A 23,761-nucleotide genomic window follows, 5' to 3' on the forward strand; every position below is an offset into this window, starting at 1 on the left:
CTTTTATATGAACTTGTGCTTAGTCACTCAGTCGTGTCTGATCCTTGCAACCCCATGGACTGCAGCCTGCCAGGCTCCTCTGTCTATGGGGATTCTCCAAACAAGAATACTGGAGTGGGTTGCCATGGTCTTTTCCAGGGGATGTTCCCAACCCAAGGATTGAACCTAGGTCTCCTACATTGTAGGCAGATTCTTTACCATCTAAGCCACCAGGAAAGCCCTTTATATGCACCAAGAAACCTAAAAATTTCTATGACTAGCTTTCCTGCTGTATTCACTTTATTGTGGAACTGAACCCACACTACCTCTGAGGTATGCCTATATTGTACCAGATATTGCTAGTCCAGGATAATATAAAAATTCAAAATTTGAAGTATACTTTCTACTGAATGGGTATCACTTTTGTACCCAGATAAGTTGAAAAATTGTAAGTTGAACTGGCCTAAGTCAGGAACCATTTGTACATACATATATCAAATCATTATGTTGCATACCTTAAACTTACACAATGTTATGTCAATTACATCTCAATAAAACTGTAAAAAATTTTTTGGACTTTGTTTCACAGCCTAACATGTGATCTGTCCTGGAGGATATACCATGTGCATTTGAGAAGAATTGTAATCTGCTGTTGAGTGAAGTGACCTATAGATAGATGTGTGCTAGGACCACTGTTTTATAGTGTTGTTCATATCCTCCATTTTCTTAATGGTTTTCTGTTTAATTGTTCTGTCCATTACTGAAGGTGAGGTAGTGGAGTCTTCCACTACTATTTTTGAATTGTTTATTCTTCTCTTCAGTTTTGTCAATTGTTGCTTTATACATTTTGTTAGGTGCATAAATGTTTATATTTCTTATATCTTCTTTATGATTTGACCTTTTTGTCATTATAAAATGTCCCGCTTTGTGTCTAGTAACAATTTTTGTCTAAAAGTCTATCTTGTCTGCTATTAGCATAGCCACTCCAGCTCTCTTTTGGTTATTGTTTGCATGGTCTATGTTTTCCATCCTTGGGCTCTTAACTCATTTGTGTCTTTGAATCTAATTTGTGTCTCTTGTAGACAGTATATAGCTGAGTTTTTTTTTTTTTAATCCATTCTTCCAATCTTTGCCTTTTAGAGTGCTTAACTTATTTACATTTAATGTAGTTAATGACAAATTAGGATTTATGTCAGCCAATTGTATTTATTTATTTTTGTTCCTTGATTCCTCATCACTGCCTTCTCTCTGTTAAATAGACATTTTATAGTGTGCCATTTTAATCCCCTTGTTTCTTCTACTATATTTTTTGAATTATTTTCTTAGTGGTTTGCCTGGAATTACACTTAACATCTTTTTTTTTTAAGGAAAGAACTTAGATTTTTAAGAGAAATGTTTATTTATTTATTTATTTATAACTATGCTGGGTCTTCATTGGTGCACGCAGACTTTCTCTACTTGTGGCATACAGGGGCTACTCTATACTTGTGATATGTGGGCTTCTCACGGTGGGGGCTTCTTACGGTGGGGGCTTCTCATGGTGGGGGCTTCTCACGGTGGGGGCTTCTCTTGTTGCAGAGCATGGGTTCTAGAGGGAGCAGGTTTTAGTTGTTAGGGCATGTGGGCTCAGTAGTTGCTGCTCAAGGGCTCTAGAGCTCAGGCTCCACAGTTGTGGTGCATGGGCTTAGTTGCCCCTTGGTATGTGAAATCTTCCTGGACCAGGGATTGAACCCGTGTCCTCTGCATTGGCAGGCACATTCTTAACCACTGCATCACCAGGGAAATCCTACAGTTAGCATCTTAATTTATAGCAGTGTAATTCAGATTGAAAGTGAAAGTCACTCAGTCGTGTCTGACTCTTTATGATCCCATGGACTATACAGTCTAGGGAATTCTCCAGGTCAGAATACTGGAGTGGGTAGCCTTTACCTTCTCCAGGGGATCTTCCCAATCTGGGGATCAAACCCAGAATCCGCATTGCAGGAAGATTCTTTACCAGCTGAGCCACAAAGGAAGACCATAATTAATTCAGATTGAAGTGAACTTAATTTCAATAGTATAGAAAACTTTGCTCTCACACAGTTCCATTTCTTCTTCCCTTTTGTGCTGTAGTTGTCAAACAAATTACATCTGTATGTATTGTACATCCATGAGTGAAATTTATAATTATTGCTTTATTCTATTGTCTTTTAAATTGGATAGGATAAAAAGTAAGTTAAAAGCAAAAATATACTGTATTTTACATTTACATGTGCAGTTACTGAATGTTTCAAAACATATATTTCTTATGAAATGGATTCTGTTAGGTAATAATTAGCTTATTTCTCCATTTTTAAAACTAAGACAAGTAGTTTTAAAACTAAGACAAGTAGTAGGAGATAGCTAATGTTAGCACATTTATTAAAGGAATTAGTCTTTAGCTTTATTGTAAATAAGTGTATACCTACAATCTGTTAGTCTGTTTAAAGAAAAGATTTCAGACTCCTCTTAATGGTTTTATAGTTCTGTAGTTAAGAACTATTGAGTATTACTTAGGATTTAAAATATATGCAACATTTTATGCTTTTTGCCCCTGGTTCCCCATAGTTTTTATCAGATTCTCGAAAAGATCTGTGACCTTAATAGCTTAAATACCAATTAGTCTATAAAGTATTAAGGAACTCCTTTGGCTCAAACATTTTCACAGAACTCCTGGAAGAGCAAGAAGGATAATGAAGTATTTACTGGATGCTGGAACTACTGGCATCCAGGTGGCCAGTCGTGTTTTGGTTTTGGTCATGGTCCTTGTGCCTTGAAAACTCAGATTACCTGTGTTCCTCCAGGTTAACCCTGTTACCGTGCTTATTTTAACATAGATGTGTAACACATGGCCTCCATGACGCCAGGCTCCTCATCATGTCTTTAAAAGAATTATTATTGAAGTATAGTTGATTTACAATGTTATGCTAGCTTCAGGTGTACAGCATAGAGATTCAGTTACACACACACACACACACACACACACATTCATTTTCAAATTCTTTTCCCTTATAGGTTATTACAAAATACTGAGTGTAGTTTCCTATGCTATATAGTAGGTGCTATTGATTATCTGTTTTGTATGTAGTAGTGTATATATGTTAACCCAAACTCCTAATTTATGTAAACAAAGCCTTATTAAAAAAAGAATTATTTTGATCTGTTATTTAAGGGATAATAAAATTTCTTGGGGCTTCCCTGGTGGCTCAGTGATAAAGAATCGGCCTGCTAATGCAGGAGATGTGGGTTCAACCCCTGGGTTGGGAAGATCTCCTAGGGAAGGAAATGGCAACCCACTCTAGTATTCTTGCCTGGAAAATCTGTGGACAGAGGAGCCTAGTGGGCTACAGTCTTGGGGTCACAAAGAGTTGGACATAACTTACCAACTAAACAATAAGAGCAAAAGATTTCTTTGTGTAGTCATTGTGGTTTTCTCAGTTGTCCATCCTGTAGTAACTAGAGATATGTATATCGAGGTGGCCTAGGTAAATGAAGAGGGAGTCTCTGTGAGAGGTGACCAGGGAGAAATCTACATTTGTCTCCAGAGTGCATTAGATGAGTTCCTGTAGACTCCAGTATTCTTGCCTGGAGAATCCCAGAGACAGAGGAGCCTAGTGGGCTGCCGTCTATGGGGTCGCACAGAGTCGGACATGACTGAAGCGACTTAGCAGCAGCAGCAGCAGAGTCTGGGTATTGAGCAACCTCTTTGGAGTAACATGGTAAAACTGCAGATCCTCCTCTCATCAGTAAAGATCCTGCTTCCTCAAACTGAAACAGAAAGGTGCACGTGTATGTGCAGTATCTGTGTGTATGTGTGTGTGCATGTGTATTTTTTGGACTCTTAGGATGAGGTATGACATGCATATATTAATTTGCAAAACTCTTAGGTGTACAGCTGGATAAAATTTTATAAATATATATGTATAATATATAATCTGGCTTACACTCAGATGAAATGAACAGCATTTCTACAACCCAGCAGGCTCCCTCAGTCTTCTTCCAAGTTAATAAATCCTCTCTTCTGGTCTCTTCCTCCTACCAGATAGCCACTGCTCTGATTCTACCTCCCATGGGTTAGTTTCATCTGTCCTTTAAATTGGTATAAATGGAATCATACAATGTATGGGGCTTCCCCGATGACTCAGTGGGTAAAGAATCTGTCTGCAATGCTGGAGACACAGTAGACAAAAGTTTGATCCCTGGATCAGTGATATTCCCTGGAGAAGAAAATGGCAACCCACTCCAATATTCTTGCCTGGGAAATTCCATGGACAGAGGAGCCTGGCAGGCTACAGTCCATGGGGCCTCAAGGAGTTGGATATGACTAAGAACTAGTACATTGTATACTCTTTTGAGTCTTACTTCTTTCACTCATCATAGTACATATTAGAGTGATCCATGTTTCTGTGTGTAGGAGTTCATTCTTTTTTATACACAAATAGTATTACCCTGTACAATCTTATTTATCCATCCTCCAGGTGATAGGCATTTGGTTCTTAGGAATACAGTTGCTATGCACGTTCATTATACATGTCTTCTAGTGGACAAAACCACCAATTTCTCTTGAGTTAATACTTACGAGTAGAATTACTGATTCTTTGAGATAGGCATTATTTAGTTTTAGGAGATAGGGCCAAAGAGTTTGCCAGAGCAGTGTATCAAATTTACACTCCTATCAGTAACTGTGAGAGTGTAGAAAGCCTGTAACTTCAAATAGTAAGTTTGATGTTGCAAACTGAGTTGTATTTGTCCACTGTCGCATCCACATGCGTGTGTGCATGCATGCTAAGATGCATCAGTCCTGTCTGACTTTGCTATCCCATGGACTGTAGCCCATCAGGCTCCTTTGTCCATGGGATGCTCTAGGCAAGCATACTGGAGTGGGTTGCCATGTCCTCCTCCAGGGGATCTTCCCAAACTCTCTCTCTTACATTATAGGATTCCTTGATTAATGAACAGATGAGTTTATTTTTATATATTTTGCATATAATCATAGGAACATTTCTCTCAAGAACTCGTCAATATATTGTGTTTTAATTAGGTGGTGGGGAAGTGGTCCATTTTTAACTCACACTGCAACTCACATATGCAGAGGAAATGTACAGATGGTGTTGTGTAGATGGGGTGAGGGGCAGGAGGACTGTGGTGCAAACGATCTCAAGGGGTCAGAGTTCTTTGCTGTGCTGTATTCTTCCTCCTCTTATCTGGGAGCACAGGTGCCTTTCCCTGTAGGTGTATGTGGCTCAGGAACTTAAGATCTGAGCATATCTGGGTTCAAGCATGGTCCAATGGCATGGTGTGCTGCAATGGACTTAGCCTCACTTTGGTTTCTTCTGACCTTGTATGTGCTTCTGCGATCTGACTGGAATGATACGCTGGGCTCTGGTCCCCAGCCTTTGCTACAGAGCCACGTGGCTACTACCTCAGCAACCCACCCCCTCTTCCAGTCTAGTGAGTTGCCCGGCCAAATTTCCATGTGACTATGTGTTCACTATGAGTATCATGGCATTGTGGAATCTAAACTTCAGGTTCTTCCTTCACCTTGTTGCCTCATGCAGCTAAAGTGATGTAGCTGTGCTCAAGGTTGGCAAGTAGGTCTGGCTGAGAAGGGATCTTTCTAGAGTGTTCCATGAAGTGTAAGGGTCATAGCTGCCTTTTGCTGTTGACATTATCCTTACTTCAAAGGCAGGGAGAGGAAAATGGGGATCTACTTTTCTTCCACCTTTTTCCCTCTTTTACAAGAAGGGGAAGGCTTTCCTTTCCATTCTTTGTATCTTCCTGCCACAGAGCTTGCCAGGCCATCACGAATGGAGGGGGCATCTTTATTCCAGGACAGAAATGGTATGGACCTAACAGAAGCAGAAGATATTAAGAAGAGGTGGCAAGAATACACAGAAGAACTGTACAAATAAGATCTTCATGAATCAGATAACCATGGTGGTGTGATCACTCTCCTAGAGCCAGACATCCTGGAATGTGAAGTCAAGTGGGCCTTAGGAAGCATCACTATGAACAAAGCTAGTGGAGGTGATGGAATTCCAGTTGAGCTGTTTCAAATCCTGAAAGATGATGCTGTGAAAGTGCTGTACTCAATATGCCAACAAATTTGGAAAACAGCAGTGGCCACAGGACTAGAAAAGGTCAGTTTTCATTCCAGTCCCAAAGAAAGGCAATGCCAAAGAATGCTCAAAGTACCACACAATTGCACTAATCTCACACACTAGCAAAGTAATGCTCAAAACTCTCCAAGCCAGGCTTCAGCAATACGTGAACTATGAACTTCCAGATGTTCAAGCTGGATTTGCAAAAGGCAGAGGAACTAGAGATCAACTTGCCATCATCCACTGGGTCATCAAAAAAGCAAGAGAGTTCCAGAAAAACATCTGCTTTATTGACTACACCAAAGTCTTTGACTGTGTGGATCACAACAAACTGTGGAAAATTCTGCAAGAGATGGGAATACCAGACCACCTGACCTGCCTCCTGAGAAATCTGTATGCAGGTCAAGAAGCAACAGTTAGAACTGTACCTGAAACAACAGACTGGCTCCAAATAGGGAAAGGAGTACTTCAAGGCTGTATATTGTCACCCTGCTTATTCAACTTATATGCAGAGTAGTACATCATGCGAAATTCTTGACTGGATAAAGCACAATCTGGAATCAAGATTGTGGCGAGAAATATCAATAACCTCAGATTTGCAGTTGACACCACCCTTATGGCAGAAAGTGAAGAGGAACTAAAGAGCCTCTTGATGAAAGTGAAAGAGGAGACTGAAAAAGCTGGCTTAAAAGTCAACATTCAGAAAACTAAGATCATGGCATCTGGTCCCATCACTTCATGACAAATAGATGGGGAAACAATGGAAACAGAGACTTAATTTTCTTGGGCTCCAAAATCACTGTAGATGGTGACTGCAGCCATGAAATTAAAAGACGTTTGCTCCTTGAAAGAAAAGCTATGACCAACCTAGACAGCATATTAAAATGCAGAAACATTACTTTACCAAAGTAAATGATGAGGCAAATAGATGAGGAAACAGTGGCTGATGTTATTTTTTGGGCTTCAAAATCACTGCAGTTGGTGATTGCAGCCATGAAATTAAAAGACACTTACTCCTTGGAAGGAAAGTTATGATCAACCTAGACAGCATATTCAAAAGCAGAGACATTATTTTGCCAACAAAGGTCCAGCTAGTCAAGGCTATGGTTTTTCCAGTGGTCATGTATGGATGTGAGAGTTGGACTATAAAGATAGCTGAGTGCTGAAGAATTGATGCTTTTGAACTGTGGTGCTAGAGAAGATGCTTGAGAGTCCCTTGGACTGAAAGGAGATCCAAGCAGTCCATCTTAAAGGCGATCAGTCCTATTCATTGGAAGGACTGATGTTGAAGCTGAAACTCCAGTTCTTTGGCCACCTGATGGGAAGAGCTGGCTCATTTGAAAAGACCCTGATGCTGGGAAAGATTGAGGGTAGGAGGAAAAGGGGACGACAGAGGATGAGATGGTTGGATGGCATCATCGACTCGATGGACATGAGTTTGGGTGGACTCCGGGAGTTGGTGATGGACAGGGAGGCCTGGCGTGCTGCGGTCCATGAAGTCTCAAGGAGTCGGACACGACGGAGTGACTGAACTGAACTAGACTGAACAGTTAAGGCTGGCATTGGCATTAGGATTTGATCTCGGACATCTGGTTCCAGAGAGCCCACATTCTCTGAAATGAGTGAGAACCTGGCAGTGACATGCTCTTTTCATCCATTCTGGTGACATTCTTCTGCAGTGTTGAGTTGAGAAAATGTCAGATTTCCAGTAGTGGCCCCAGATGGGTGAGAAGTTCCATGTAGCCTGGTACCTGATGTGGTTTCATTCCTTTACGAGTCATTCATTGCTTCATGTGTTGTCATATTTGTGCCCCTGGGACCTTTGCATTTTCTTGAAGTGGGGCAAACCCATGTGACAGTCATCCATTTTTGGTTACGTTGTAGTTTTATCTCAGCAGCTCAAACTGCTTTACTAAACATGATGCTCACAGCCTTAAGGCATCTGGGAAGAAGTTGCTAGTCATTTGGGATGAGTCTCAAAAGGTGCATTTGGAAAAACCAAAGAGAATTAATATTAAATATTAAATTAATTATTAAATTAATTAATTAATATTAATGTTAATATTAAAAACCATAGAGAATTATCAAGTACTATCCCAGTTCATTTCATTTCTTACAAGATGAACACCCTGCAAAATCTTTACAACTCACCCTAAAATTGAGTGTCAGTAGAAGTAAGAGAAAGACATGCCCCTGGATATGACCTCACAGATGGCGAAGAGAGCAGAGCACGCATGTATGTATTCTACCAGATTGACAAAGGCAGCTTTCTACAAAGAGGTTTTTCCTAAGCCACCAGTGAACTGATGCATGTTCTATATCTGCATCTTAGAAATTTGCATGTGCCAAGAATGCTGATTTCTTCTTAATTTAAGCTCACTTGAATAACCCCATTTTCATCTCTCCAGATGCTTTTCCAAAGCCTCTCAAATCAGCAAGTTTTTCATGATCCATCACAGAAACTCTCTAGTGTTCACTGATGATTCCTGTTTTTTCTTTTGTCACCTGATGTCAGACACGACTGAAGTGAGCAGCAGCAGCAGTAGACAATTTCAGGTTGCCCCTAATATCAGTTCTTCCTCTTTCCTTTCTTTTTCTGGATTCCTATCCAGCTAATTATAGCATTTCCAAACTTCATTTGCAGCTAGTTGTGTCTATGGGAGTATGCCCTGACCAGAGGCAGATGAGTTAAAGGTGCACCTATAAAACTTGTAGGTCTTGATTGTAAGCATAAGGGGTTGGGTTCCATGGAATGCTTCTTAATCCCTGCTGTCTGGAATGTGGATGTAATGGTGGGAGCCAAGACCTTAGACTGTGGATGTCCCATAGTCTCAGGTGTTGAGTGTGGCAGGAAATTGAGGTGTTGGGAGCCTGGGTACACCACGCTGTGGAGTCACCGTAGCTTCAGGGCTCCAACAGGATAGTTGCTGGAGAGGGCAAGAGAATCCTGTCTTTGCAGAAGCTGTTGTGTTTTCTGGCTTTTATTCTTACAGCTAAACCTCCATCCTAAGATTTAGTTTGAACTCGCTGAAACTGCCATTTTTTTAGAATCAAAAATTGTCAACAATTACAGTTCAACTTAAGAGCACACATTCATTTAATCATTTTTTTCCCATTGAGTTTTGCACCTACTGTCTGAGGATGCATCCTGTGAAAGTAGAGAGCGTTTGATGGAAGGTGACTCAGATACGGTGGAGAAATATTTGTAGTTCGGAACAGAGGATAATGAGTAGGTGCTAGATGACTTAGAAATTATCCAGATTTGATCTGTTGAAAAGATTGTTTTCTTGTTTAAGACCTTCCTGGAAGCATCATAAGGTATTATTATTATTATCCAACTATTATCCCAATTAGTTGGAAGGCAGCCACCTCAGCAGCTGAGTCTATCAATGGATGGCTTTCAAGTTTGACCCCTGAATGATACTCTTGCTTGAACTGTGATGTTAATGGTTCATTTGCATTGGGTCATTTTTCAAGGGTAGGTGCTGATGCTCTCAGGGGACTATTTGGAGCTGTCCATGATATTTAGAAAGTGTATTTTTAGTAAAAGATAAGCTGGGCTTCTAAAACCACCAGGATTTGGAAGCAGTTAAGGATGATGGGAGGAGAAGGCAATGGCACCCCACTCAAGTACTCTTGCCTGGAAAAATCCCATGGACGGAGAAGCCTGGTAGGCTGCAGTCCATGGGGTCGCTAGGAGACACGACTGAGCGACTTCACTTTCACTTTTCACTTTCGTGCATTGGAGAAGGAAATGGCAACCCACTCCAGTGTTCTTGCCTGGAGAATCCCAGGGTTGGGGGAGTCTGGTGGGCTGCCATCTCTGGGGTCGCACAGAGTCGGACATGACTGAGCTACTTAGTAGCAGCAGCAAGGATGATGGGGAGAGAGTTGGGAATTAGTCAGGTGTGGGTTTGAATTCTGACCTCCTCACTTCCTAGCTGTGTGGTCAGTTTTTCTGAACCTATGTTTCCACTTCAAAAAAATGCAGAAAATTATGCTGATTTTTTTCAGACTGTACAGAATGGAAATCTGTTAGATTTTCAATCTAAATACAGTTAGAATCTAAACTAGTATTGTAAACATTTGCACAGTATATGGTAGTTCCATAGAATAGAATAGAAATGGTAGCTATTTTTATTTTCTTTGGATTTTAATGTCTTTCTCAAGGTGACAAATTAGTGCTCTATTTATTTGGTTTCTAATCCTCCTTTAGAAGGCAAAAAGGGGATCTAAGTATATACTACACAGATCTATTTGGGCCAAATTGGAAAGTGCCTTATTTAAACTGAGAAAACCTGGTGCATAACACATATTTCCTTTGGTCACCTGCAAGTGCGCTAAAGAGGTGGGCCAGAACCGCAGGTGGAGGGAGACAAACCATTTGCCATCATCTGTCTGCCCTCGGCTACTTCACAGGCAGAGTGTCTGGCTTGCATCCTCAGCCATGGGGAAACAGACCCAGGAAAACTCTGGGAAATCCTGGTTCTTATCTGTGCAGAGAACCAACTTTTGTTGAGACCAAGATAGAAAGACATTCTCTGTCTCTTTTCTTTCAAAGCTGCCTGCATCTCAATGCCTGTGAGGTCCTTTGAGGAAATCATTCAGATTTTAGGGAGGAACTTGATCCCATGGGTAGGGTTTAATCCACCTTGCCCTCTGTTCAAGTTCTGAAGCCCCCTCTTGTGATATTTTCGCAGTGACAGTGGTATCAAACAACAAGAATCTTACTAGGGTTTTCACTGAACTTGGACTAGAACTTAAGAGTTAGAAGGGAAGTGAGAAACCAGAGTGCGTCCTCAGACCCAAGGCACTGGCTTAACTTACTGTCTTAAGTTGTGTAGACTGACCTTTTTTGGCATCTGTTTCATTTACAGTAACCTGGGCTCATCTCTTCCTGTGATTTGGCTCTCTTATCAGTATAATTAAAATTTTAATAACTAACTTATAATTGACATTTATGAAATAAGGAATAAGAAACCTCTGTTCCAACTGCATAGGAAATATATTTGATACACCTGTAAACAAGGTGAGCTGATATAAGTGGTCAAATTTAGGTGAGACAACCTGTGACATGACTAGTGGGTGTAATTCAGGTGCTAGTTTCATTCCTCTGAGCTGCTACAAGTAGCAGTTGCAGAGTTATTGCGCCCAGAAGGATACAGCAGTCTGAAGAATTCCTATGATGTGTGGAGCCTGGACATTTAGGACATATTTCCAGAGTGGAGACTGGACATTTAGGAATGAGAACTATACATTGGGCTTCATCACACTATCCTAGTTTTATAGAACAAATATGATCCTGGGGTCAGATAAGAGAAGCTTACCCTCACTTAAATGTTAAAAAAATACTTTATTATAAGAACATAATATGAGATCTCCCTTCTTAGCAAATTTTAAAGTATATAATCCAGTATTGTTGACTACAGGTGCAGTGTTGTACAGCAGATCTGTAGAGTTTATTTGTCTTGTCTAACTGTAATTTTATCCCTGTTGATTATTATTGTTGTTTAGTCATTAAGTCATGTCCAGCTCTTTGGAAATCTCATGGACTGTAGTCCACCATGCTCCTCTGCCCATGGGATTTCCCAGGCAAGCATACTGGAGTGGGTTGCCATTTCCTTCTCCAGGGGATCTTCCCCACCCAGGGATTGGACCCATATCTCCTGCATTGGCAGGTGGATTCTCTACCATTGTGCCACCAGGGAAGCCCCATCCCTGTTGATTAGAACTGCCTGTTTCTTCCTCCCTGCCTACCCCTGATAGGATGTCTATGAATCTGACTATTTAGATACCTCACATGCAGCATTTTGTCCTTCTGTGACTAGCTTATTTCACTTAGTATCATGTCTTCAAGGTTTATCTATGTTGTCTCATATTACAGAAGGTCCTTCCTTTTTTAAGGCTGACTAATATTCCACTGTATGAATGTACCATATTTTCTTTATCCTTTCATCAGTTTAGGGACACTGAGATTGTTTCCACATCTTGACTATTGTGAATAATGTTTAAAATGATGAGCTGCTGAGGCATTTAAAATGTATATTTATTTATTTATTTAGTTTGACCACACCTCATTGCACATGGGAATCTTAGTTCCCCAACCAGGGATTGAACCTTGGCCCCCTGCAGTGGAAGGGTGGAGTCTTAACCACTGGGCCACCAGGGAGGTCTGCTGCTGACACACATTGGATAGAAGCCAGCCCAAGACTTTAATGTACTGATGACAGCATCTGGTGACTAGGCCTTCCCCTCTGATTTATCACCCCATGAGGCCCTGGGCTCTGTTTCTTTGATTTGATGTCAGTATTGATCACTGGTGTCAGTAGTGACAATTAATGGTATCAATATATTGGAGGGATTGGGGATATACATGACAGAGATTAAATAATTGGCCTTTCTTCTTTTAAGTCTGGGGGCTTTTGGGGGTGCTGATAGGATAAAAACCTTTACTGGAGAGCTGAAGAAGCTAAGACAGGGATCAGAGTGATATACGAGGAAGGTGGCAGCTAACTCAGTGAAGAACAGGCAGAAGAAGGAGGCAAGAGAGGAAATTTATCTGATTTTCACCCCAGGATTGGGAGATAGACAGCTTTACTCTTCTTACAGATGAGTATGCTAAGAAGGCAGAGAGAGACAGTGAAGGATGATCAGAAGAGTTGGCAGTGAGGCAGCCTAGGGGAGAACTGTCCCACCCACAGTCCTGAACTCCATCAAAGCTCATGTCTTATGCAAGCGAACCCCTGCAGAAACTCTGAACATGGGGATTTGATGAATAGACACACACACAAATCCATCCCTGACTTATATCAGAGTTTTCACCAAAGGGGAAAGAAAGCAGAAAATTCTATCTTTTAAGTCATTTTCATAATGCTTTATAAATGGAATTTTTAATGAAGTTAATGTCTGTAACATCAGGAATTGGCCTCATAAGGACTGGATATTGGAAGTCTTAGATCCTATTTTCAGTACTTCCAGTGGTCTATGCAATTAAAATCCATTACCAGGAAAACTGCATGAGTTCCTAGTGTTCCTCCTTGGAGCAGACCCCCTCACTTTCATATGATTGTGCAGTCACGGGAATAAATGATTTAGCAAACATTAGAGCATTCTCTAATAATGGAAACAAACCCTCCTGGTTTCTCTCTATTGCCTCCTTTCTTCCATTTGTCTGTAACTCTTGGTTCCCTGGAGGCCCCGATGTCTTCTGGAAGGACTTTTTCACATTCCTCCTTTGAACCATGATAGCTAGCTTCTTTGATGTTAGCCTGAAACATTGCATAAAATCATTCTGCTGTCAGAGATTGGATCTGTATCATCAATGTGTACCCCAAGGTACATTGAATTATTTCAGTGTTTTGGATACTCTGCTTTGGAAATTTGGTTACAGGGGGGTTTTAGTTGAGAAAATGAGGTCACGTTCTCCATTCCATACCCCAAATGCCCCCTGGCACTTGGATATAACAGGTACACAGACATGGTGGTCATAGAAGGAGCAAAGGCTTGGGTCTGTGGAGTTGGAGGGTTTATTACCTCATCCTTTGGTCTTGTTGCAGTTTCTGTCTTGCCATCATTTGTCTCAGGTTCTACTGTCTTCTGAGGCTCTGTTTGGAGCCTCAAGGAGGAGGGCTGATTCCTGGGAACATTAGCTACAGACCACCTGGTAGGGCGTGCAGCCACGCCAACAGAAGACCCTGTTTCTCCAGGACATCTTGGGATACACACACCCTGGTGCTTCTGCCTGTGGTCTGAACACTGCTCCCTACCTTTGTCTCTCAGGGCTTGGGAACTGAAATTCAGCTGCCACCCGATGTGTTCTTTGTTTTATAGATCTTGTTACTATAGGTCTTTTCTGTGTGTTGTGACAGTACAAGTATCTCTGCTTTATTTAGAAAGATGTTAGTACACAGGTGAGTGAGGTCCAACACTTAAAAGTTTCATCTGCCAGCCATGGTCTTCATAAATGACCCCATCAGTTCACCCAGACGGGTGCAGTTGGACTTACTTGCCTAATTTTGATGTTTCCTTGAAACTCCCTCAACCCATATTTATTCCTCTTAATCAGCAGAGGATGTAATTTTCACATTGAACTAACTTGGTTTTCTGCCTTATGTGCTGTTCTTTGTCCATTGAAAAAATAATACTTCTCATGCATTGGGCTTCCCTGGTAGCTCAGCTGGTAAGGAATCTGCCTGCAATTCAGGAGACCCCAGCTCGATTCCTGGGTCAGGAAGATCCACTGGAGAAGGGAACGGCTACCCACTCCCGTATTCTGGCCTGGAGAATTCCATGGACTGTATAGTCCATGGGGTCACAGAGTCAGACACGACTGAGTGACTTTCACTTTCTCATGCTTTGCACTCCTGCACATGTAAAATTTGTCAAAACCTGGATCTTTTTCTTATTTTTGTTTCCAGGATGAGAGTAGGACCTGATATACAACTCAGCTGGGCTTGTATTTGGTAGCACTCTCCACTCTGGAGCTTAGGAATAGTCTGAGGGCCTCAGGGTGGTACCACCTAATGACCGGGTTGTCTAAGCAGGGAGAGCTGGGGCTGTGCTAGGCTCTACTCACAGTGAGCTTTCATCATGGATTTGTTGAGTTTTTTGGCACATCTGTTTTCAGAGCCTGTGTGGTACATTGATCTAGAGACCTGGCTCTTCTGATGGTCTTAAGTCAAGGGTTTTCAGAAACCAACCACTATACTTGTTTTATGCCACCATGGAGACATACATTTATAGCTGTAACTTGTGCCTCGCTTGTTGCTAGAATGGTCTAGGCACTAGAAATTATCTGACTCCCATGGTGAAATCCAAAGGAGATAGAATAGAAAAGAATTTCAAAACTAGTTTGAGTAGCTTTTCTTTTGCTTTGGAATTCTGAGAAATGAAAAATATGTTTTTTCTTTAATGTGATTTAAAAAATATATTTCCAGTCTTGTTTTATTTATATATTTTATTTTAACATTATTTCAGACTTATAGAAAAGTTGTAAAGTTATATAAATATAACAGTATTCAAAATCAGGAAATTGATATCTAACCTAGAGACCTGATTCAGGTTTCACCATTTGTGTCTATTTAGCATATCTTTTTAGTCTCCTTTGATCTCAAGCAATCCTCAACTTTTCTTTGTCTTAGGAAATTGACAGCTCTGAAGAATCTAGGTCATTTATTTTGTAGAATGCCCCTCAGTTTTAGTATGCCTGTTCCTTGTGATTCAGTGATTTTGGCAGGGATACTGTAGAAATGGTGCCGTGTTTTCAGTGTGTCATGGTACATTACATCAATGTCTTGGAGACTGTAGTAAGCAGAGTAATATGCCCTCAAGATGTTCGCATCCTAATTTCTGGAACCTGTAATATCTTAACTTGCCTGGCAAAAGGGACTTCACAGATGTGATTAACTGAATGATTTTGAGATGGGGAGATTATCTTGGAATATCTGGGCAGGTCCAATATTATCAGAGATCCTGATAAAGGAAAGAGAGAGCCAGGGAAGTCAGAGGAGGAGACATGGTGAAAGAAGCAGGGTTGGATGCTGTATCTTTAGTTGAGTGTCAGCCTGGGGGTGACGTTGTCTATGGTAGCACTGTAACTTTGTAATAGTGTCTTATGTTGTATTAGATTTGTCTCATAACAAGGTTGAATAAAGAATGCTTAGCCCAAGATCAGTCATGAATGTAGATACAAAAGCCCCATGTAAAAATGCTGATAAACTGAATTCAGAAGCACATTAAAGGAATTATCCTCTGACCACACAAGATTTGTTCCCTAGGTGCAGGAATGGTTAAATATTTAGTGTCTTTTAGTATGTTAGTTTGAATAATAGGAAATTGCCATGTTTTCTAGTTTAAAAAATATTGGAAGATTGGTATTTTCCTATGGTTGAGCCTCAAAATGTACCAGTCAATAGGCAATAATTTCAATAGATGTACAGAAGTGTATGTTAAAATTCATCACCCATTCCTGATTAAAACCTCCTTTATTCTCATGACAAAAATATTAATAATCTTATAGTGACCATTATAGTCCTATTTAAAATCAGGAATATGAAAAGGATCTCCAGTTAACAATATTATTTGATATTGATTTGGAATTTCAGGCTAATTCAGAGAGTCATGTAATGGAAGTAATTTTATAACATAAGTGTGACATGATTAACAGATACAAAAACAAATTTAAATATACACATAAAACTCAGGTAATTATTTAAATCATTTAATACATTTGTACATATGAGACAAAGAAAAAATGACTATTTTCTTATATATATCAGTATTTGGAAGCTAAGATGAAAAAGTCATTCCATTTAGCTTAACAACAACACAATATAAACTCTGGAAAACCCTACTAAACAATGTGTGGGAATAATTAAAAGAAAATTATATTCTAAGAGCCATAGCTGTAAGTCAAGTTCATGATGTGAAAATGTCTGAATGTATGGAGAGATGTACTATGTTCTTTAGAAAGGCTGAATATTTTTAAGATGGCAGAACTCCCAATTTAATCTCAATTTTAAAAACATCCTAGCAGCACATAATCAGATTAAAATACATCCAAATATTTTGTGTTATTTTGTGCTACCAGAGGACTTACCCTTTTCATATTTATTTATTTTAATATAAATTGATTTATTTTATTTGGAGGTTAATTACTTTACAGTATTGTATTGGTTTTGTCATACATCAACATGAATCTGCCACAGGTATACACGTGTTCCCCATCCTGAACCCTCCTCCCACCTCCCTCCCCATACCATCCCTCTGGGTCGTCCCAGTGCACCAGCCCCAAGCATCCAGTATCATGCATTGGCAAAATCATGAAAACAATGGGCATTTGTTTAAAATCTATACACAGATTAGACCTCCTATACACAGACCTCCTGTACACAGACCTCCTAAAAAGGCAGACCCATTGGGAAAGCATTAGTTTGACAAAGGGAATAACTCCAAAAATATATGAAAGAATATTCAACAGTATTTCTTATAGAAAAAACAGCTAATTGGGGAAATCATGAATTGCATGTTTTCACCTATGCTATAAATGAAAACACTTTTCAGATGGAGTAATTATAAAAATGATATCAGATAAAGCTATAAAAATTAAATGTGAATATATTACTGAATCTGGGATGACAAAGAATTTTCTAAGCATAAAAGCAACAGAATACTAACATAGGTTTGAATGCACAAAGGTTTAAAGTATAAGTTTATTTAGAATATAGTAAGCAGTATTATAAAGCAAACAACTAAAATATATCATTTGCAACATATGTGAGTTATTTTCCTATTACAGCAAAAAGTCTCATAAGTCTATTAAAGTGTTCAGTCTTTGGGGAATGGACCAATGGGTGGTTTAGATAGTCATTAAAAGAAGTTAATAGAAACGATTTAGAAAGGCCACGGCTGCAGAGAAAGGCAGGGAAGTGATGGCACGTGGCCCCATGTGGGTTTCTTTTAAATCTTTAATGACTATACTGTAGTCTCAGGCCCATGGAGCCCACGCGAGACTATCCACTATTCGGGGGCGCCTTCTCCGCCACTCTCCCTCCGGGGGCCATTGACGTAAGCGACCTCCGACCGGTCCCGGACAATCAAGAAGTTTTCTGCCATCGCGTGACAGACCAGAGCCTGATAGTCGAACTTCTAGAGCTGCAGGCCCACGTGCAGGGCGAGGAGGCTGCCCGGTACCACTTTGAAGATGTTGGCGGGGTGCAAGAGGCTAGGGCTGTGCTAGTGGAGACGGTGCACCCCCTCGTTTTGGAGAACCTGGCCCTGAGGGGCTGCTGTCAAGAAGCCTGGATCCTCTCTGGCCAACAGCAGGTAGCTAAAGAAAATCAGCAGGTAGCCAAGTATGTGACACTGCATCAGGCTTTGCTGCGGCTGCCCCAGTACCAGACTGATCTCCTGCTCACCTTCAATCAGCCCCCCCCTGAGAATAGGTCATCTCTTGGCCCGGAAAATCTGTCAATTCCTCCCTGGAGCCTGGGCGACTTTGAACAGCTTGTGACCAGTCTGACCCTTCACGATCCCAACATCTTTGGTCCCCAGTAAGGATGCTGAGATGCTGCATAATGCTTCTGAAGACCTGGGGCTTCTGTTCTGCAAGGCGAACAAAGGGTTGGATACATTCCCCTAATTCCTTTCCAGTGCATAAACACAAGACACCTCCTCTCTGCAGAAATAAACCTGCTTTATAACCAAAAAAAAAAAGAAAGGTATGAGACAGATCAGATTAGTTGGTAATAAAAGAAATGCATTTAAATTGCGATTTTGTCTTTTATGTTATTAGACTCTCAAAGAAAAATAAATAAATAAAATCAACTCATTACTTCTTAGTGAGGGTCCAGTCACTTTAGAGTTGGGAGGGCAGTCCTTACAAATGTTTATAACGTGTGACTCAGTAATTCTATTTGCAGGAATATATGATAAGAAAATTAAAAGCCTCAAGGATATTTTTTATAGTAATGCTTTGTATAGGGGCTTTTTTTTTTAAAATTTTACTTGGGTGCGGAAATGTCTTATAATAGTAAAATGTGAGAATAGATAGTGTTGGAGAATAGAAGTTTTAGTAACTATGTGGGATCCATTTATCATTAAGGTGGTGGTGGTGGTGGTGAAGTCGCTCAGTTGTGTCCGACTCTTTGCAACCCCGTGGACTGTAGCCTACCAGGCTCCTCCGTCCATGGGATTCTCCAGGCAAGAATACTGGAGTGGGTTGCCATTTCCTTCTCCAGGGGATCTTCCCGACCCAGGGATCGAACCCAGGTCTCTCACATTGGAGGCAGATGCTTTAACCTCTGAGCCACCAGGGAAGCCCTATTAAGGTACCATTAAGATAATATTTGCACAGCTTATTTAAGTAAATATTTAAAATACTTCAAATCTATTTGATACTAGTGATAAAATATTAAGTAAAAGTTCATGCAGCACACTAAATATATAATTTTATATGTATGAATATATCAATTGGTATGTATATATTCATATAAATGGGAGGACATAGGTGATTTATTGTGTCCTATAAATTAAGAATATATGCTCTTATCCAGTACTTCATGAATATTTACACTGACAAAACTATATTAAGCTATAAAGATCATCTTTCTACATTGCTAAAAGCAGAAATCACATAGACCACACACTTTCTATAACTCAATGAATTAGAAAATAGCTCAAAAGTTTTATTGGAATTCAACTACAGAGGAATCAGAATTACAAAGGATTCTGTTAAGTAACTTGAAGCAAAAAGAGGAAATTAAAACCACATGTAGGGACTTCCCTGGTGGACCAGTGGTTAAGAATCCACCTTGCGGTGCTGGAGACTCGGGGGTTTGATCCCTGGTCAGGGAACTAAGATTCCTCATACCACATGGGGTGACCGAAAAACAAATTCTGTATATAGAAATCACTGTGTAGGAATCAATGGCAGTGGCATTGCACACTAACATTCATGACATCATGCAAAACTATACTCAGAGGAAAAGCAATTGCTTTGAGTATTTTTATATGAGCAGGAAAGGACAAAATTAAATAAAATGAGCTTCTACTCAAGAAGTCAGGAAAGGATAATTTAAGGACAGGAAGAGAAAAGAACAATAAGGTTAAAAACAGAAATCAAGGAATAAGGAAATAAAATATACAATAAAATTGATATAGTAAAATAAGAATTCTTTAAAAAGACTAATAAAAAGTGACTGTAACTCTAGGATGAGCAATCAAGAAAAAATACTGGAATACACATCAAGAAAATAAGGAGAGAGGGGATGCAACCACAGATATAGGGCTGATTAAAATGTAAAATCGGAGAAGGCAGTGGCAACCCACTCCAGTACTGTCGCCTGGAGAATCCCATGGGCGGAGGAGCCTGGTGGGCTGCAGTCCATGGGGTCGCTAAGAGTCAGACACGACCGAGCAACTTCACTTTCACTTTTCACTTTCATGCATTGGAAAAGGAAATGGCAACACACTCCAGTGTTCTTGCCTGGAGAATCCCCAGGACGGGGGAGCCTGGTGTGCTGCCGTCTATGGGGTCGCACAGAGTTGGACATGACTGACACGACTTAGCAGCAGCAGCAGCAAAATGTAAAATACTAAGTCTGTAAGTCAGAAAATTTTGGTGAGAGCAACTAGACCTTGTCATAACAGATGTCAAAATACTGCAAACACAAAATATGACTTGAACACTGACTGACAGAATTTTAGTGAAAGGGAATGGACTTTGTCTTATCAGGTATTAAAATGTTACAAACATAACGATATCAATATGTGGAAAATTATAGAAAGTTGAGATATAAGGCCAAAGATATGTTAGAACCATTCAGCATGTCTACTTGGGTCAACAGCTCATCATTTTGGAAAAAAATATCGTGCTTATTTTATGCACTCTGTATAAATATAAAAATCACAGCTAGAATGAGGATTAATGTACAGAAGAGAAGAACAATACAGGTGTTCTCAGAAACTACAGGTAAATATGTACATAAGGAGATGGAGAGTAGGAGAGTTTTTCTGATCCAGCTGGCAAGGCAGGCACCATAGCAAAAAGATTGACATACTTCACTCTGTTAAAAACACCAAGAATAAAATTTACCATAAATAAGATTAAGAGATAAAGATATTTTCAAATCATATGAAAACTGGCAGCATGTTCTGTTATGTTCTATTGAGTTTTGATAGGTGGATGTGATTAAGATGAGTTTATCAGACATTAATGTTGTATTCTGTGTGTATTCAGAGTATTTGGTAGGAGTAATTTCTGCCTCTGCTTGTGAGAGATTATAAAAGTCTATTTTAATTGTGGAAAAGACTTTTAAAAGCTAATTCAACTCAGCATAAGAAATGTATATTTAATTCTTTTTGAGAAATCCTAGGCAGTGAATTACTCCAAAGTACCAGGGTCCAGCCCCGGTGGATCCAGGGAATTCGAAGGTGGGGACAGCGTTGGCGTCTTTGGAAAAATACGTATTTAATTACCGATATAGAGAGATTACAAACGGATAGTGTAGTAAGAGATAGTGTTGTGGAGAAAAGGAGGCTGAATCCAGATGGGAATTCAGCCAGAGAAATGGGAGCAAGAAAGAAGCGACATGGTGGAATCAGTCTTTCCGGAAACTGATCCGATTTCTTTATTTTTGGGTTTGCTTATATACCTTTTGTTACACATAGGGATGAATACAGAGTCATGTGGGGGTCAACAGTCCTGACCTTTATCAAAATCAGGTGCTTCACGTAAATGTATAACGAAAAAAGGTCTTATCATCTTCTGGCTATGAGTGAGACCTGCTGACATTCTATGGTCCTTTCTTTCTGATAACCAAAAACCTTATTTCTTCCAAGGGTGATTTTTCCTTAAACCAGGCACCACCCTCCAGATAAAGTTGCATTCCTATAGGGTGAGGGTGTAGTGAGTTACAATCAAGAAAGGAATTTATTTAACCCAAGGTTAACAGGATTAATCTTAAAGGTTAATACCTATCTCTCCTATATGCTTAAAGGTTAATACTTCTTTCTCCTATATGTTAGTTATATTCATTATAAGGGCAGGGAATATGGAGATTTAGCAGCAAACATCAGCCCAACAAATGAAAAACCCTTCACCAATATAATTTCTAACCAACTCACTATACTAATAATTTCTAACTCCCCCAAAGAATTTGCCTTTAGTAAGTCTAAAACATCTCATGCCTCTCAGATTGGGAGGCTGTAAACAATCACATGTGGCCGGGATGAACCTATACAGGCGGGCTAGATAACCTTCAGAGGAGTCCGTAAGCTGAAACACTCTTATCACGCCCAGGAATTTTAATTGCCTTGGAGCTGCACGTTTACTCCTTCTCTGAGAGAAATGGTTATGGGGGAGAGGCCCCCGTAAAGTCAGAGGTGTAGGCGAGAGCATAAAACAGACTCTGGTTTTGGGGTAGATGCTCGGGAACAAGGGGTTTCCTGAGGCTTGATCACGCCTTTGCGTATGCCAAGCCTCCTTCCTCATGACCTTTGCCATGGGCAGAGTTCCTCACGCTGGCCCCCAACACCAAAGCATCATAAATGATTATATATTTGTATATATTTTTTTATCTTGAACTCCTAGCTGTAGTTCAGTTCAGTCGCTCAGTCGTGTCCGAGTCTTTGCGACCCCATGAATCGCAGCACGCCAGGACTCCCTGTCCATCACCAATTCCCGGAGTTCACTCAAACTCACGTCCATTGAGTTAGTGATGCCATCCAGCCATCTCATCTTCTGTCGTCCACTTCTCCTGCCGCCAATCCCTCCCAGCATCAGAATCTTTTCCAGTGAGTCAACTCTTTGCGTGAGGTGGCCAAAGTACTGGAGTTTCAGCTTTAGCATCATTCCTTCCAAAGAAATCCCAGGGCTGATATCCTTCAGAATGGATTAGTTGGATCTCCTTGCAATCCAAGGGACTCTCAAGAGTCTTCTCCAACACAACAGTTCAAAAGCATCAATTCTTCAGTGCTCAGCCTTCTTCACAGTCCAACTCTCACGTCCATACATGATCACAGGAAAAACCATAGCTTTGACTAGACGGACCTTAGTCAGCAAAGTAATGTCTCTGCTTTTGAATATGCTATCTAGATTGGTCGTAACTTTTCTCCCAAGGAGTAAGCGTCTTTTAATTTCATGGCTGCAGTCACCATCTGCAGTGATTTTGGAGCTCAGAAAAATAAAGTCTGACACTGTTTCCCCTGTTTCCCCATCTATTTCCCATGAAGTGATGGGACCAGATGCCATGATCTTCATCTTCTGAATGTTGATCTTTAAGCCAACTTTTTCACTCTCCTTTCACTTTCATCAAGAGGCTTTTGAGTTCCTCTTCACTTTCTGCCATAAGGGTGGTGTCATCTGCATATCTGAGGTTATTGATATTTCTCCCGGCAATCTTGATTTCAGCTTGCGTTTCTTCCAGTCCAGCGTTTCTCATGATGTACTCTGCATAGAAGTTGAGTAAGCAGCGTGACAATATACAGCCTCGACGTACTCCTTTTCCTATTTGGAACCAGTCTGTTGTTCCATGTCCAGTTCTAACTGTTGCTTCCTGACCTGCATACAGATTTCTCAAGAGGCAGGTCAGGTGGTCTGGTATTCCCATCTCTTTCAGAATTTTCCACATTTTATTGTGATCCACACAGTCAAAGGCTTTGGCATAGTCAATAAAGCACAAATAGATGTTTTTCTGGAACTCTCTTGCTTTTTCCATGATCCAGCGGATGTTGGTAATTTGCTCTCTGGTTCCTCTGCCTTTTCTAAAACCAGCTTGAACGTCAGGAAGTTCACGGTTCACGTATTGCTGAAGTCTGGCTTGGAGAATTTTGAGCATTACTTTACTAGCGTGTGAGATGAGTGCAATTGTGCGGTAGTTTGAGCGTTATTCAAATCCATCGAGGTCAAGTGCATGATCTGCTGAATTTCACGATTCATTACAGCTTTTCTCCTATTCCTCTTATGTGGCAAATATGCAATCGAGGGCTATTTTCTTAATATAATAGAACTTTCATAATGATGACCTATTAAACAGAAATATAATCATATACTTAAATCTATGAATTCCTATGATTGCATATGTCATACAGTTTCACAAATAAACCAAAGAATTGATTATGAATCTGAAGCATTTATTAAGTATTTATGGTATCAAAACCATAGG

At 40.3% G+C, this 23,761-nt stretch overlaps 2 protein-coding genes and 1 long non-coding RNA gene across 3 annotated transcripts in view; all 3 read left to right on the forward strand.

The window, feature by feature from the left end:
* The window catches only part of AMPH (amphiphysin), a 210,978-nt gene that overhangs the window by 18,140 nt on the left and 169,077 nt on the right, over positions 1-23,761 (forward strand). The window lies entirely within an intron of this gene.
* LOC120877271 lies at positions 840-15,194 on the forward strand. Its single transcript, XR_005724308.1, has 3 exons — positions 840-984; positions 3,404-3,413; positions 15,183-15,194. It is a non-coding gene; the product is annotated as an uncharacterized LOC120877271 (long non-coding RNA).
* On the forward strand, positions 17,501-18,311 carry LOC120877269 (ran guanine nucleotide release factor). The gene has a single exon (XM_040259505.1). It carries the CDS (start codon positions 17,592-17,594, stop codon positions 18,150-18,152), a length of 561 nt encoding a protein of 186 aa, XP_040115439.1. The 5' UTR covers positions 17,501-17,591; the 3' UTR covers positions 18,153-18,311.

Source organism: Oryx dammah, unplaced genomic scaffold, assembly GCF_014754425.2.
Source record: "Oryx dammah isolate SB20612 unplaced genomic scaffold, SCBI_Odam_1.1 HiC_scaffold_18, whole genome shotgun sequence".
Classification (NCBI taxonomy): domain Eukaryota; kingdom Metazoa; phylum Chordata; class Mammalia; order Artiodactyla; family Bovidae; genus Oryx; species Oryx dammah.